The 14,734-nt window shown below is 40.9% G+C and overlaps 1 protein-coding gene across 1 annotated transcript in view; it reads left to right on the top strand.

The window, feature by feature from the left end:
* LOC144807915 (uncharacterized) overlaps positions 1–11,230 on the top strand; it is a 274,167-nt gene extending 262,937 nt beyond the window's left edge. The window contains exon 8 of the mRNA XM_078673506.1: positions 11,009–11,230. Within this exon, the coding sequence (XP_078529632.1) occupies positions 11,009–11,160 (152 nt within the window). The 3' untranslated portion in view covers positions 11,161–11,230. The remainder of the gene's footprint in view (positions 1–11,008) is intronic.
* Positions 11,231–14,734: the final 3,504 nt, after the last annotated feature.

The raw sequence follows: 14,734 nt of genomic DNA, 5'->3' as shown, positions 1-14,734 counted from the left end.
AGTAGTGAATACTCAAGGGTTCAGGTGATACAAAATAGGATGTGTGCAGAGGTGGTTGTTCATTTGTGTTTGCAACAGGTTTTGGCACAATAGATCACAGAATCCAGAAATAAACAGCGCAAGAAAACAATTGCAAGTAAGTCAAAGAGTACAAAAGAGACAGAGAGTTAAGAAATAATGTGAAAATTCCAAAGAACATTTTGTAAAATAAACTCCTTATTTTATAGTTCTCGTGCAAAAAATATCTCTTCATATGAACACCTGACCAGATCATCTGACGTCATCACTACTTAATCAAGATAAAGAAATACTGGTCGAGGGACAAGCCAAATCTGATCGCAGGTCGGAGTCAAAAGAGGGTTCAACAATTAGTAAATAGAAGTTAACTTTAGAGGAAGATTTAGAGAGTAAGAATACTGGAAGTAGAGGCTAGATTTAGTAAACCCTTGCTACTTGTTGTTTCGCAGGTCGACAGCAAGAACCTTCTAATTCAACATCGTCCAGTACCGGCCCTCCTCCCAAATTTCTAGGTTTAATCTAGCTGTATACTTAAAGATTCAGCAAGCATATAGTTAGTAGTTTGGGAAGTTGGTCCCTTGCGTCTCTGCGAAATCTTCTACGTCTTCCCTGAGATTCCAGTACAAGTTCAAGGTAAGGGACGACGTAGTTTTGAATCTGACAGAAGGCAAAGCCCACGAAAACTATTCCGCCCAGACGCAATGGACCAAGTGACCTTACAAGACATAGCTTCAGTCCTAAAGGACTTAAGAGATGAAAATGTTTCTTTACGTAGGGACATGTCTGCATTACAAGCAGCTGTTCAACAAAAAACACTTTTGAAACCCGCAACCTTTCATGGCACTACTTCTGAGTTAGACTCTCAAACCCGAATACAAGTAGTTACTCCAATTCCAACTCCTTTAGCTCAACCCGAAAGATTTTATGGGGATTGCAATAAGTTTTCCATATTTATGCAACAGTCTCATTTACACTTTCTAGCCAAAAAATCTGCTTTTCCTGATGACTCATCCAAAGTAGCTTTTATGCTATCTTATTTTGGAGGTGACGCTGCTCTTTGGTCAGTTCCTTTAGTAGAAAAGGATGATCCAATTCTATATAATTTTAAAGAATTTGAGCGTGCCTTAAAGAAAATCTTTGCAAAACATGTCTTTGCACAATCGGCGGATAATGACCTGTTAAACTTAAAACAGGGATCCTCAGATTTGCTTCATTATATTTCACAATTCAATCGGTTAGTCCTTGAAGCAAATTAGCCTTATGATAAGAGAGTCTCGATATTTTATAGAGGTTTAAGAGATGATTTAAAAGATATGGTTACGCAGATTCTTGAACCTCCTGAGGATATCAATGAATTCATAGATTTAGTTGTAAAATTAAACCATCGCTTAAGTGAACGAAAGGGAGAGAAAGGTAAGAGTGATCAAAAACTTTTGATAATAAAAGAAAGAAATTCAACACCTCGGGATTCTGGTCCCAAATTAGATGCAGTCGAGCCTATGCAAATTGGTTCTATTCGAGGTCCTCTATCTAAAGATGAAAAGGACAAGAGAAGAAAATTGAATCAATGTCTTTATTGTGGTAAATCTGGTCATTTTGTTAGAGATTGCCCAACTCGACCAAATAAAGGTAAGCCTAAAAACTCAGAAAAAGCTTTAATTCAAGAGCAATCGGAAAACTAGAAAACTCGATGAAGGATGAGGTCAGTTTATCGAGAGCTATTTCTAGTTTGGCCTCTACTGTTCCACCCATTGGATGTAAACATTTTTGTATAATCGTAGAGTTAAAGAGTTTAGGACAGTTATCTCAATCAAGGAAAGTAGAAGCAATTATAGATTGAGGAGCAACTGGAAATTTTATAGACATACACTTTTTTTCTCAATTATGATTTACATCTATCCTAAAAGACCATCCTGAAATTGTAAGGGCAGTAGATGGAAAAGAACTGACTTCAGGCCCAATCAAAAGGCAATCAGAATTTCTTGAAATGGACTGTTCTCCTATTCACAGAGAAAAGATTCAATTTGATATTATTGACGCCCCTCAATTTAAAATGATTTTAGGAATTCCATGGTTAATTCAACACAATCCAAGAATCGATTGGTTAACTAACCACAATTACCTTTCATTCCAATTGTTGTCAAAACAACTGTTTCCTTTTAGAGAGGTCTCAAGACGTTAACCAAGGTTTCGAATTTAACACAGAATCTAGTAGTGTTTTGGCTTTAGAGGGAGTTCCTCCTATGTATTCTGATCTTTTAGACGTTTTTGATAAAAAGAAAGCAAATACTCTTCCTCTGCACAGGGATTTTGATTGCAGAATTGATTTAGTTCCCGGAGCAACTCTACCCTGTAGTAGGATTTATGCCCTAACCGAAAAGGAAAATTTACACCTTAGTGAATAACTTGATGAATACCTTGCAAATGGTTTCATTCGCCATTCTAAATCTCCTGTGTCATCTTCTCTTTTTTTCATTCCAAAAAAAGGAGGAGAATTACGTATGTGTATAGATTTTAGAGCATTGAATAATGTAACCATTAAGAACAGGTATCCATTACCTTTGATTCCTACTTTACTAGATCAGGTAAAAAAAGCAACCATTTATACAAAATTGGATTTGCGCGGAGCATATCATCTGGTCAGAGTCCGAAAAGGCGATGAATGGAAGACAGCTTTCCGTACTAAATTTGGCCTTTTTGAATATCATGTCATGCCTTTCGGACTCTGTAATGCTCCAGCAGCTTTTCAATTTTTTATAAATGAAGTTTTGCATGAGTTCATCGATGTATGTTGTGTTGTTTATATCGATGACATTCTAATTTTTTCTAATTTGGAAGATGAACATGTACAGCAAGTTCGCGCCATTCTGAAAAAACTGATTCTAAAGTCCCTATTCGTGAAACTGGAAAAAAGTTTGTTTCATGTCTCAAAGGTCGAGTTTTTGGGTTATGTTATCAGTCCAAAAGGTATAGAGATGGATCCAAAAAAGGTAGAAGCTGTTAACTCTTGGCCCAGTTCTACTTCAGTAAAACAGGTCCAAAGCTTTATAGGCTTTGCAAATTTTTATCGTCGCTTTATTCAAAGCTTTTCCCAGATCATAACTCCTATTACCAAACTCTTGCGAAAAGGAGTAAAGTTTGAGTGGTCAAATCAAGCTGAAAAGGCTTTTCAGGATTTAAAAGGAAAATTTACTTCTGCTCCAATTTTATGTCATCCTGATCCGAGTCAACCTTTTATTGTTGAAGCAGATGCTTCACAATTTGCTTTAGGAGGCATCTTATTTCAAAGAAACTTTAATACCGGTCAAATGCATCCAATTGCATTTTATTCCAGAAAACTGTCTGAAGCTGAACTGAATTATGCAATTGCTGACAAGGAACTTTTGGCCATAAAAGCAGTTTTTGAGGAATGGCGCCACTACTTGCTTGGAGCTCGTCATCCTGTAACGATTTATACTGATCACAGAAACCTTCAAGCCTTGAGATCAGTAAAGGCCTTATCTGCTAGGCAATTGAGATGGTCAATGTTTTTCAATGACTACAATTTTATAATCACGTATCGTCCTGGAAAAGAAAATATAAAAGCTGACGCTTTATCCACAATAGGTGAAAGTCATGTTGAGCAAACTCAGGAAGTTCATCCTGTAATCCCAAGTTCACATTTTCAAGCCAGTTTATCGGTTTGTGATGTTATAGAAGAAATCAAAAAAGAGTTGATAAAGAAAAGTTTAGAAGAATGGAAAAGAGAACATCCATATCTTCAAGAAAGGGATAATCTAATTTTTGTACATGATCTAATTTTTGTACCGTCTGACTCTATTAGGAAAGACATCCTTCATTATCATCATGACATTTCTTTGTCTGCACACCCAAGCATAGTTAAAACTTACGAATTGATCAAAAGAACCTTCTGGTGGCCATCAATGTTTAATGATGTAAAACACTTTGTAGAAACTTGCAGTGTTTGTATTCAGAATAAACCATCTCATTAGGCTCCTAGTGGTCTTTTAACTCCACTTCCAATCCCACCTCAACCATGGCACACCATCTCCTTAGATTTTATAGTCAAACTACCAGTCACCAAGAGAGGCTATACTACCATATTAACAATAGTGGATCAGTTCTCTCGTATGGCTCATTTTATTCCACTTAAGAAATGACCAACTGCAATGGAATTAGCACATCTAATAACGACTAATATCATACGTTTACATGGAATTCCATCTGTGGTCATTTCTGACAGAGGATCCCAATTTGTTTCTCGTGTTTGGCGAAACTTGAGTTCTTTGTTAAATATGGAAGTTCGATTATCATCTAGTTATCAACCTCAGACTGATGGTTTAACAGAACGCACAAATCAGACGATAGAACAATTTATTCGTTGTATGTTAACCAATGAAAAGAAGACTGGTCAGATCTTTTAAGTCAATTGGAATTTGCTTATAACAATGTGGATCATACATCCATAGGAATGTCCCCATTATTTTGTAATTTTGGCTTCCATCCTAAAAAAATTCCAAAAGAAAGTAAGGAACTAGAGTCGGTACCTGCAATTTCAGAATATATTTCCAAATTATCTTCCATTCAAGAACAGGCTAAATTCAACTTAGCACAAGCAAAGGAAAACCAGAAAAAATTTGCTGACAAACATAGATTAAGACAACCTGATTATTCACCTGGAGATAAGGTCTGGTTTAGTACCAAAAATCTAAAGATTAAAGGAAACCGAAAATTCAACCCTAAATTTATTGGTCCTTTTACTATAGAAAAAATCATTAATCCAGTCAGTGTATGATTGGTTCTCCCTCCAAAACATCAAATGCATCCTGTGTTTCATGTATCTTTAATTAGGCCTTTCAATCCACAAACTCGTTTTATTCATCCTCCTTCTTCAATCATTGTGGAAGGACATCCTGTATTTGAAGTAAAGACAATTTTAGATTCTAAAAGAGTTCGAGGAAGACTTTTCTATCTAGTAGATTGGAAAGGTTATGGTCCCGGAGAAAGATCTTGGGAGCCATTGGAACATTTAAAACATGCTCCTAAAATCGTAAGAACTTTTCATAAGCGCCATCCTGATAAACCTAAACCTATTACACCAGTTTTAGGGGAGATCTTGAGAAGGGAGTACTGTCATGACTCTCCATCCTAGCCTTTGCGACATGCAGATCCTATGGCTAAAGATCCGATTCAGTCTTAAAAAATCCCGCCCCATTCCCGTGCACCAGCACTTCCTATGAGTGTGTTTTGTAAACTTTTATGTAAGTGTTTAAACCTGCAAGTATTGAATTTCCTGAATATTGTGTTCATTTTATTTAGAAGACCTGTTTTGTAGAGATCGTAAACATTGTAGCTTGTTGTAGGGGTTTTGGAAAAATATAATATAAGAAAACCGATCTTTGCAAACCTCAGACACCAGCTGCTTTTAAGCCGCTTGAGCTCCTCTGCTCATAGCGGCTTTACGTTAACGTGCGCACTACTTCCACTGGGTGCGGTCGCCTATTTAAACCGCACCCAGGTTTCCAGAAGACGCTTTGCCTTCCGTTTCGGCTGAAAGAAGGATCGCGTCTGTGGTTTCCAGATTTCAACTTATAGTAGAATTAGTATAAGGAAATATTGTGAAGTTTATTTTAGTAGTGAATACTCAAGGGTTCAGGTGATACAAAATAGGATGTGTGCAGAGGTGGTTGTTCATTTGTGTTTGCAACAGGTTTTGGCACAATAGAACACAGAATCCAGAAATAAACAGCGCAAGAAAACAATTGCAAGTAAGTCAAAGAGTAAAAAATAGACAGAGTTAAGAAATAATGTGAAAATTCCAAAGAACATTTTGTAAAATAAAACTCCTTATTTTATAGTTCTCGTGCAAAGAATATCTCTTCATATGAACACCTGACCAGATCATTTGACGTCATCACTACTTAATCAAGATAAAGAAATACTGGACGAGGGACAAGCCAAATCTGATCGCAGGTAGGAGTCAAAAGAGGGTTTAACACTTAGTAAATAGAAGTTAACTTTAGAGGAAGATTTAGAGAGTAAGAATACTGGAAGTAGAGGTTAGATTTAGTAAACCCTTGCTACTTGTTGTTTCGCAGGTCGGCAGAAATAACCTTCTAATTCAACATCGCCCAGTACCGGCCCTCCTCCCAAATTTCTAGGTTTAATCTAGCTGTATACTTAAAGATTCAGCAAGCTTATAGTTAGTAGTTTGGGAAGTTGGTCCCTTGCGTCCCTGCAAAATCTTCTACGTCTTACCTGAGATTCCAGTACAAGTTCAAGGTAAGGGACGACGTAGTTTTGAATCTGACAATCAGTCCTCTTTCAGTTGCTCCTCTATCATTCCGCCATTTTTTGAGTACTATTTCTACTGTATTTAATGAACAGATGGTCATAATAGGCAGCATGAGCTACCTTCCTTTATGCAAATTGAATTGTCCTATGCGGCTCCCATTTTAAGGTCAGGCGCGGCACTTCGTAGTTTCCCCTTCAATTCACTTTCCAGGCTTATTATTCACTCATTTTTGCATTCAATCCCAGCTTGCACTAGGGAGCGCAGGGTCCTTCCATTCCTCTACTTGTGTCTCATGCCAAGCGCCGCCTAGCCTCCGCTCCCGTCTCTCACCTCCACTCAATGCAGCGTAGATGCGCTAGTCGAGGATCTTCGTTTCCTTGCTCCGCAGCTTGGCGACATGGGCTCCACGTCGCTCGGGTTCACTCGCTCCGTAGTCTTCACGTCACTCCGGTTTGCACGCCGCACCGTCCTCACTCCGCTTCTGATCCCACGCTGGTCCGTCACCACGTCGCTCTGGCTCCCTGGCTGGACCGCCTTCACGCTGCCCCTAGGAACGCGGGCCGGTCCGCTTCCACGTCGCTCCACAGCTCGTCGGATCTCCGTGATTTCGCCTCGAAACGTTCCAGGCACCGTCGGGTTTCAGTGAAATCGCCTTGAGATGCCTTCGGCAAAGAACGCTCCAGGCGCTGTTGGATTCTCGGAGTCACACCGGAGTCGGTAAGCAGCTTCACTTTACCCTTTCTTCGGCTAGCAGGTTTCAGCCTGTTTCAGCTCAGCAGATGGGTGATTGCAGGGGGGGGGGTTACCAAGGTTTAACAGGGATTTTAACCTCTTTGGTTATCCCATAACCCAGGAGCTCAAGTTAGCAACTCCTACCAGGTGGCCATTTTGGCCAGAGGGTTGTTTGTGGAGCTTGGCACAGACCCAGTGACGCTTTTAACTGCGCAATAACAGCTTGCCAGGGATTTGCTTTTCTCTGCATTGAATCAGATGGAGCCTTCGGGTAGGAACTGCATCGTTCTGCGGGGCTCGCGTTGGGTCCGGGCCAGCTTTAAGAAAGGATCTGCGCTGCAAGGCTCTATGTCACTCAACATCAGTTCCGGTGAAGGCTTTGATTTGGGGCTGCTTGGCTTTGTGAGGCAGGATGGCACTTAACGCCAGATCTGATGGAACCTTCAGTTAGGCAAAGAGTAGTACATTTTGACTCCAGACAAGGGCCCAGGTTGTGAAGGACAGCACTTGGATGGTCAGGGCTCACCCCCACAGAGGCCAGCAGACAGGACAAATCCAGGTCCAGGTGGGAACTGGTCATCTGGAAATCAGGATGGTCCTATGGAAGCTTGTTGTGTCCCTGTAGTTCAACAACAAGGTCAGCCAGCTGACCCTATGAGTCACATCTATGATCCTGGGTTGAAGGCAATCAGATCCAGACTTCTTCAGACAGCAGGGCAGTCCTTCTTCCGAATCTTCTCAGTACCAGGAGTGTTCTGATGAGATGTTCTAAGGGTGCCACTTTTATACCCAGTGTAAACCTTCATGGAGGGTCGGGTGGTGGTACGCCCTTTGTCTAACCCAGATTTGTTCTGGTCAGTTCACCCCCCCCCTCGAGCTGGTTCCAATCTGTCTAGGGTAGCAAAGGGCAGGCAGTCCCAGGTGTTATCTGCATTTTCCAGAAGGAGGGAAGGAGGGAAGCACAGCACTCCGGCTCTCCTTTGAAGGTTTGGAGGGGCTGAGTAGAACCCCAAGGTCATCCTGCTCAGGATAGGATCACTCTTCCCAATACCAAAGGCCCTTTAGTCCCGTATCGTTGTGGAGACTCCACGACTGCTCCACGTCGCAGGCTGCTGGAGATGTGGAGCCACAGACGCTACATTTGCAAATCTTTCCAGGTATTGTAGGCCGGTGGCGCAATACTGGAGGGACATTTTTCGGCACATTAGCAACATTATTAACGTCACCTTGCAGGCTAGTCCTCTGATGGCACTGATGGCACTGCTGGGCTTTGTGTTTGAGATTCCAAAGACTTCTCGGAAATTGGTGGCTATGCTGCTTTTATTTGCGAAACTTCAAGTGTCTATGCACTGGAAAAAGACCCGTCCGCCTGATATAGCAGGTTGTGTTACCGCGGTCACATACTGTCAAGATCAATTGTCAAATTATTGGGAATTAATTCCAACTGGTTCTAGGCCTCAAAGTATATGGGGCCTTTTGTGAGCTAGCTGGCCCAGGGGAGATCGGAAATCTGGACAGAAAGGGATGAGCAAGGGTAAATTGGCATGAAACCTTTTGCGAATGTACATGTGATGCGTCCTCTGTTTCCTACTGGTGAGTTTTATTGTGGTAAACCATGCGTAGCTGGGTGCGAGAATTTCAACTGACACGCATGGCAGGCTGCGGGATGGGCAGATGTTGCGTTTGCATTTGTGACATGGCAAGGGGGAGGTGGGGGAGTTGTTGGTTTTCTGTAAGTTGGTTGGTTGTACAAATCATAATATGTGGATTGCACTGTATTAACATGTAAGAACTGGTGGGTACACATCTACGTGCCCTTGCATTGCTGCCCGTCCCCCGGGTTGTTGGCGAAATGGCTGTGTTATAAAGACCTACAGTGCTCAATTTACTGCGGCCGGCCCCTGGCTTGTAGGCAAAACGCTGTGTAATCAATATAACTTGTAATAAAAAACTTTTCAAAATAAAAAAAAAAAGATGGCAATCCTCCCCTTATTTAATTGTTTATTTGTCACAGCACCATGCACTACTAACTGTACATTTTTTGCTGAAATAAACTCCATGATGTCTTCTCTTTAATGAAACGAAGCCATCACAAGGATAGCACTACCCACTTTATATCCTAGTACGGAGGAAGTGGGACTTGTCCTTCCTTGCTTTAGGATATACTATTTTGCTCATTTGGTACAGCTAATGTTCAGATTTTTTTGGACAAATGCTTCATCTAGTTACTTTCAGAATGATTAGTGGATAAGATGCTATAGGAATATCAAATTAGAGATTTGCCAAGATTTGTTAAATCCCCCCAAAAGTTTAATATAAGACCATGCAAGGTCTCCTCAAGAAAGAGCACCGTTTTATAAGGCTTCTGATATTCCTTATGTGAATTTGGAAACTCCGATGAGCAACCTAGATCTAGAGGGAGGGATCTATATGGATCCAGCTTCTCTAGCCAGATCGGGCAGGAATGGATTTGTCAAGTTGGGTGATTTTGTACAGAATGATAGATGGGACTTTTGGGTGAGATAGAACATTTGTGATTTAGAAAATAAGAATGTTACAGTGATCTCATAGTACTCTAATCAATGGGTTACACAAGATTGATCTGAGAAGTATGCTAAAAAAGAAGGAGCTATTACTGAATTAGGTGGAAAACTCAAAGATTAGTAACGTAGGTCAGTGGAATCAATGCATGTTGTCCTATGAGAGTGTAGACCTGCATATCCAGATTTCAATGAAATGGCTCAGCGAAGAGAAAGTGATAATATCAAAAAAGGCATTGGCAAAAAACCAATTAGTTAAACTTCTTAACCTTGAGGAGGGACAATTTCCATAAGATGCAGTATTTCACTAAATGGCTGGTATATCGGACTGCCCAATTTATACATAAATTGAATCAGAACTGCCCGAATCTGTGCTTTAGGTGTGGAATGGCAGGGTGTGCCCTTTAGTTTGCTTCTACAGTAAACTTGGCCATTGTTTGGAAGGTGTTTATAGGATTTAAGAAAACCTGTTGGTGATCCAAATACCACAAAATGAAGGGATGTATGACATTACAACGCATGCTTTTACATCGCATGCCTTTACAACACGGTTTTTACAACGCATGCCTTTACAACGCATGGTGCTTTGGGGCGCTGGATAGTGAATTGTTTAATTTACTATTCCAACTCCAGTCCCCGTGGATAGTAGGGAAGGTCTTGGATAGTACATTAAACCTATTCCCTATCCTAGAGCGCCCCCCAGCGCGATGCGTTGTAATGGTTTGTGTTGTAAAAGTTGCGTCGTAAAGGCACTGCGTGGTAAAAGTTGCGTTGTAAAGGATGTTTCCCAAAATGAAGCATTGTCTCTGGTTAGTGTATGCCCAATGTCAGGTATACCAATAAGAACTCAGAAATTTCTGTGTATTACTATGCTGCTGGCTTGATCCCTGATTCTTCATAGATAGCGGTTGACCTCATACCCTGTTTTGCTGGTGGGTGGGAGAAAATTAATAAAGTCAGGGAACATTACATGGATATTCTCAGTGGGGTCTGGTAATTCAAAGGATTTTGAAGCTATTTGGAGAGATTGGGGGAAGAAAGGAGGTTCAGAGGAGGTGCAAAGACTCTGTCCAGAGCCAGGCCTGGTGAAGGTTAATAGCCTTTTGATTCTTTTTCTTCTTTTTAGATGGCATATCCCAATAAACTGCTCTCTAATCAACTGATCTGCATAATTTTCAAACTGGCATTGTTAACTGTACAAATAAAAGCATCAACATGTTCGCCTTGGGCTCGCAAACTTTTTAAAAACGTATATCCTAACATTATCAAGCTAGGCTCAACGTCAAAATTACACTCCATTTTTATCACCACCTCCTAGAATTCCTCTAATTACTCACTTTCATTTACTATTAAAGCAGGCAGATGTTTATACATCTTTCAACCTTGAAAAGCTAATAACTGAAGCGCATTTGTTTTCTTTCAGGTCTTAAAAGCGTGCCACCAATAGATCCTACATTCATGTCACACGCATCAAACCATTGCTTCCAGGCAACTGGTGGTGAAAAAAGCAGTTCCAAAAATGGTGGTAGTGGATTCACTGACAGCAATTTGAAACAATACCAAAACAAAATGTAGATTGGCAATAATATTTTGAAAGGACAAGAACCTCTAAGAACACAAATTGAACGCAAATGTCACCAAATGTGTCCGTATGATATCAAATACATGCGTGTGTGTCATTGTTGCACACTGGTGTATGTGAAAAAATAAAGTTGTGTTTGTCACCGTTATTGTTTTCCACATTTATAAGACACGCAGGTGTGTTTTGTCACTGTATACATTACAGAAGTAATAAAATTAGGTTTACCTATCAGGGAATATGCTTCTGACAGGCACAGTTTGACCCACCAACTAAGAATGTAAAGCCTCTTTCACCTCTACTACCGATTAAGCATACTATGTTTGAAATCCACAGGTAATCCAAAGCGGTCAAACCAATCCCAACTGTACAAAATGGCTGTCACGCTGCGTGGCTGAACATGCTTTCTGAAGCTGGTTGGCCTTCTTCGTCGAAACAGAATACTTGCCATTTGGCCGCCTTGGAATTTAAATAAAGTTGAGCTCATCAGACTTCTCCCAGCCTAATAAAACGGCCACCGTTCGCATCTTTTTATTCAAAGGTGGGTGGGCTTACAAGATATCACCTCTTTTTTTTCCGAGGCGGTGGAGCTTGCAAAGTGATGTCGTTCAACCTACTCACCACATGGATGAGACATGGGAAAATCCTATCCAAGCCACCGCTGTATCCAGAAGAACCAATATTTCCCTAGAGAGAACTTTCATTCTCATGCGACTCAGGTCCATCTAACAAGAGTTATCCAGGAATGGTGTAGCATAAGCATATTCGATGTTCAGAATTATATTCAGTTCCTAGTGAAACAAGCATTGGCAATGGCATTCAATCTGCCTTTAACATGTTAACGCATATATATACCAGGCGTACACAAATGATCTTTGCCCTGCGTTAGCATATTACCTAATACCTAAGCTCATAGCTTAGACATTTCGTTTTCATTTTTATCGAATAGATGGGCTTTAATCTAGGCGGTAGTCTAAGAGCAACAGGTAACATCAGACATAGATCTTGCGCTGAACGTGCCACTGGACTCAAGTTGCACCTCACTCATGATGGTGCCCAAAAGGCTGATATTGGCACAGGGTTGCTTGGGGTCCTATTCAGGGTGGATATGGCCTAGCAGTTCAGGATACAGTGTTAATAGTGGAGAAGAGCAAAGAGCAATTTCCATGAAGTAGATCTTTGACTGGAGTAGAACAGTGACTAAAATGCAACTACACTTTTTGTTTTCTCACTTGAAAAACCAAAGCATGGTAGCCGTTATCAAATATGCTTCTATTTAAAAATGCAGATAGGAGATTGGTCTATAGCCTGGTCACAGAGACAAACACAAATCTATGTCAGTCTAAAAGCTATGTGATACATATAAAGGGGAGTGTCCCCGTGAAGAGAGTGTGTGCCGCAAGACCACACTAAAACACAATAACTCAATATTTAAACAATAAACAATGACATTTCAAATGGTAATAAAGTTTTATTACCAAAAAAGCAAAACACAAATTCAATAATAATACAAAATTCAATATTGTCAAAGCCCCAAGGGGGGGGGGGGGGGGGGGGGAAAGGAGGGAAAGAAGGAAATACTAGGGAGGAAGGTAGTAAAGATAATAGACACAGTATAAATGACCTGATTATTACAAGGTTACGTGACACAATACAAAAAATAAACAATATAAAGGCCTAGCTATGACCAATTACAACCAATTAACAAATAATCCAAAATATATCCGGTATGTCTGATAAATCAGATTGATAAGGACAATGTCCGGTATATCAAAATAGAACAGTCGACGTTTCGACCCCTATTAACAGGCTGAATGTAGTCCTTTCACGGGGTCTTCATCAGGACGTCACACGGGGAGGGGGGGTGGGGCGGGCCAACTGTGGGAAAAGACATTACGACTTTAGTACATGGTCAAGACAGGAAATAATCCAAGGGTCTAAACCTATTAATTGATTGTAAACATATATACAAAATTACCATGGGGTACGGCCAGGGAGGGCTCTGTACTCTGGATTTGCGCCACGCTAGGGAGTCGCGGTCAGTCAATAACGGTGGGAACCACCACTACAGAGGAGAAGGACTACAGTTAAAACTGCACAGTGACACAACATCACAGTACTATGGATTAAGACCAAGAGACTCCATTACCTTTGTAAAGTAATTGGACTGTCCACAGGCGGGAAACAAGCTCCCTTGTTCCCGCTATAATGATGATACAAGATGGTTAATTGCCTTGGTGCTCTGGCGATATATTACACCAGGAAAGGCGTGTTTAGCACATATATTAAAATATGGCCCCTCAAACGAGCTAAAAGGGGTGAATGAAATAACGTTACTAAATATGTAACATTATTGGCCACAAAGATTAGACAAGTTAAAAAAGATGGAATGGGTGTTTTCAACTTACGAGAGAAATGGTATGAGACCGACTTATCTTGAATGCCTCAGAGGTACGAGGTCGTGTAGAGAAACATAAAAGCGATACACCGTATGTTTTGGAGGACGCAACTTGCTGTGGGAGATTGAAAAGAGCAAGGGTCAATATTTATTTTAAGCCGTCAAGCAGACTGTGCAATGACGTCCGGGCGCTCTTACTCACAGGAATGTTTGGTGTGGCAATGCGAATTCGTCTATGAAGGAAACCGGTAACCGCTAACCAAAAGGGTGACTCGCCTTCGTTGGGCTGTTATTTTCACCTTTAGCCTAAAAAGCGGAAAAAATGAGTAAATCTCTTTAACTCAAGGCGGAAAAGGGGGCGGCAAAGGCGCCCGTCGGTTGTTTGCTTACTTCAGAAATGAACGATTGGCAGGCTGCAGGGATCCGCGCTGCACCGTGTCTGCAAGGGTCCGGACAGCAACTCCGCCAAACCACAAAGCGGAGTTTGTGGGCGGGGCCTATTGCTGACTTATCCATTAAAATGGAAAAGGTACTCAAAAAGGGCTAGTTACTGGCGGTGGAATTTGCAAAAAGATGAAATTGCAGTATAATTACAGTTAAGCTATACAAACAAACCCAAAGTGGCCCAGCAGTTCAGATAAATAAATCGGCTAAGAATAACGTGGTGGGTGCAAATCAAATGTATGAAGACAACATAATTCTCAGTATAACACATTATCAAATATTGCAAGTGGTGCTTCTCTCATACAAGAGGAAGTAAACCGCTTATTGCATCGATCTATGACTAAACGTAATAGAAGGTCTGTGAAAAGACATTGATGATTACAAGTACAATCAGTAGAAATTGCGGAGGCATAATTCCAGATTCCCAAAATACAGATGGAACAACTGTACAGTGGTTAAAAAGAGAATCAGTGGGTGCATCTCTCGCACAGGAGGATGAAGACCCGTTTAGCCCCTTCTCCACAGATTACCAGAATTGACTAAAAGGTCACATTTGTCATAATGTATCAAAGAGAGCCTTGTTAGATCTATCAACCTAACGCTGCCAATTGTGATAGACTGCTGTCCTGTTCATTCAGTCCATGTTTTATGGAGTCCAGAAGTGACATCCATTTGGACTCCCGTGTGTTAAGGATAGACCGGAGGTTGCCTCCACGTCTGCCCAAAGT

The sequence above is a fragment of the Lissotriton helveticus genome, chromosome 1_2 (genome assembly GCF_964261635.1).
Source record: "Lissotriton helveticus chromosome 1_2, aLisHel1.1, whole genome shotgun sequence".
NCBI lineage: Eukaryota > Metazoa > Chordata > Amphibia > Caudata > Salamandridae > Lissotriton > Lissotriton helveticus.
The sequence above is the reverse complement of the archived record's forward strand: the minus strand, read 5'-3'. Positions and strand labels throughout refer to the sequence as shown.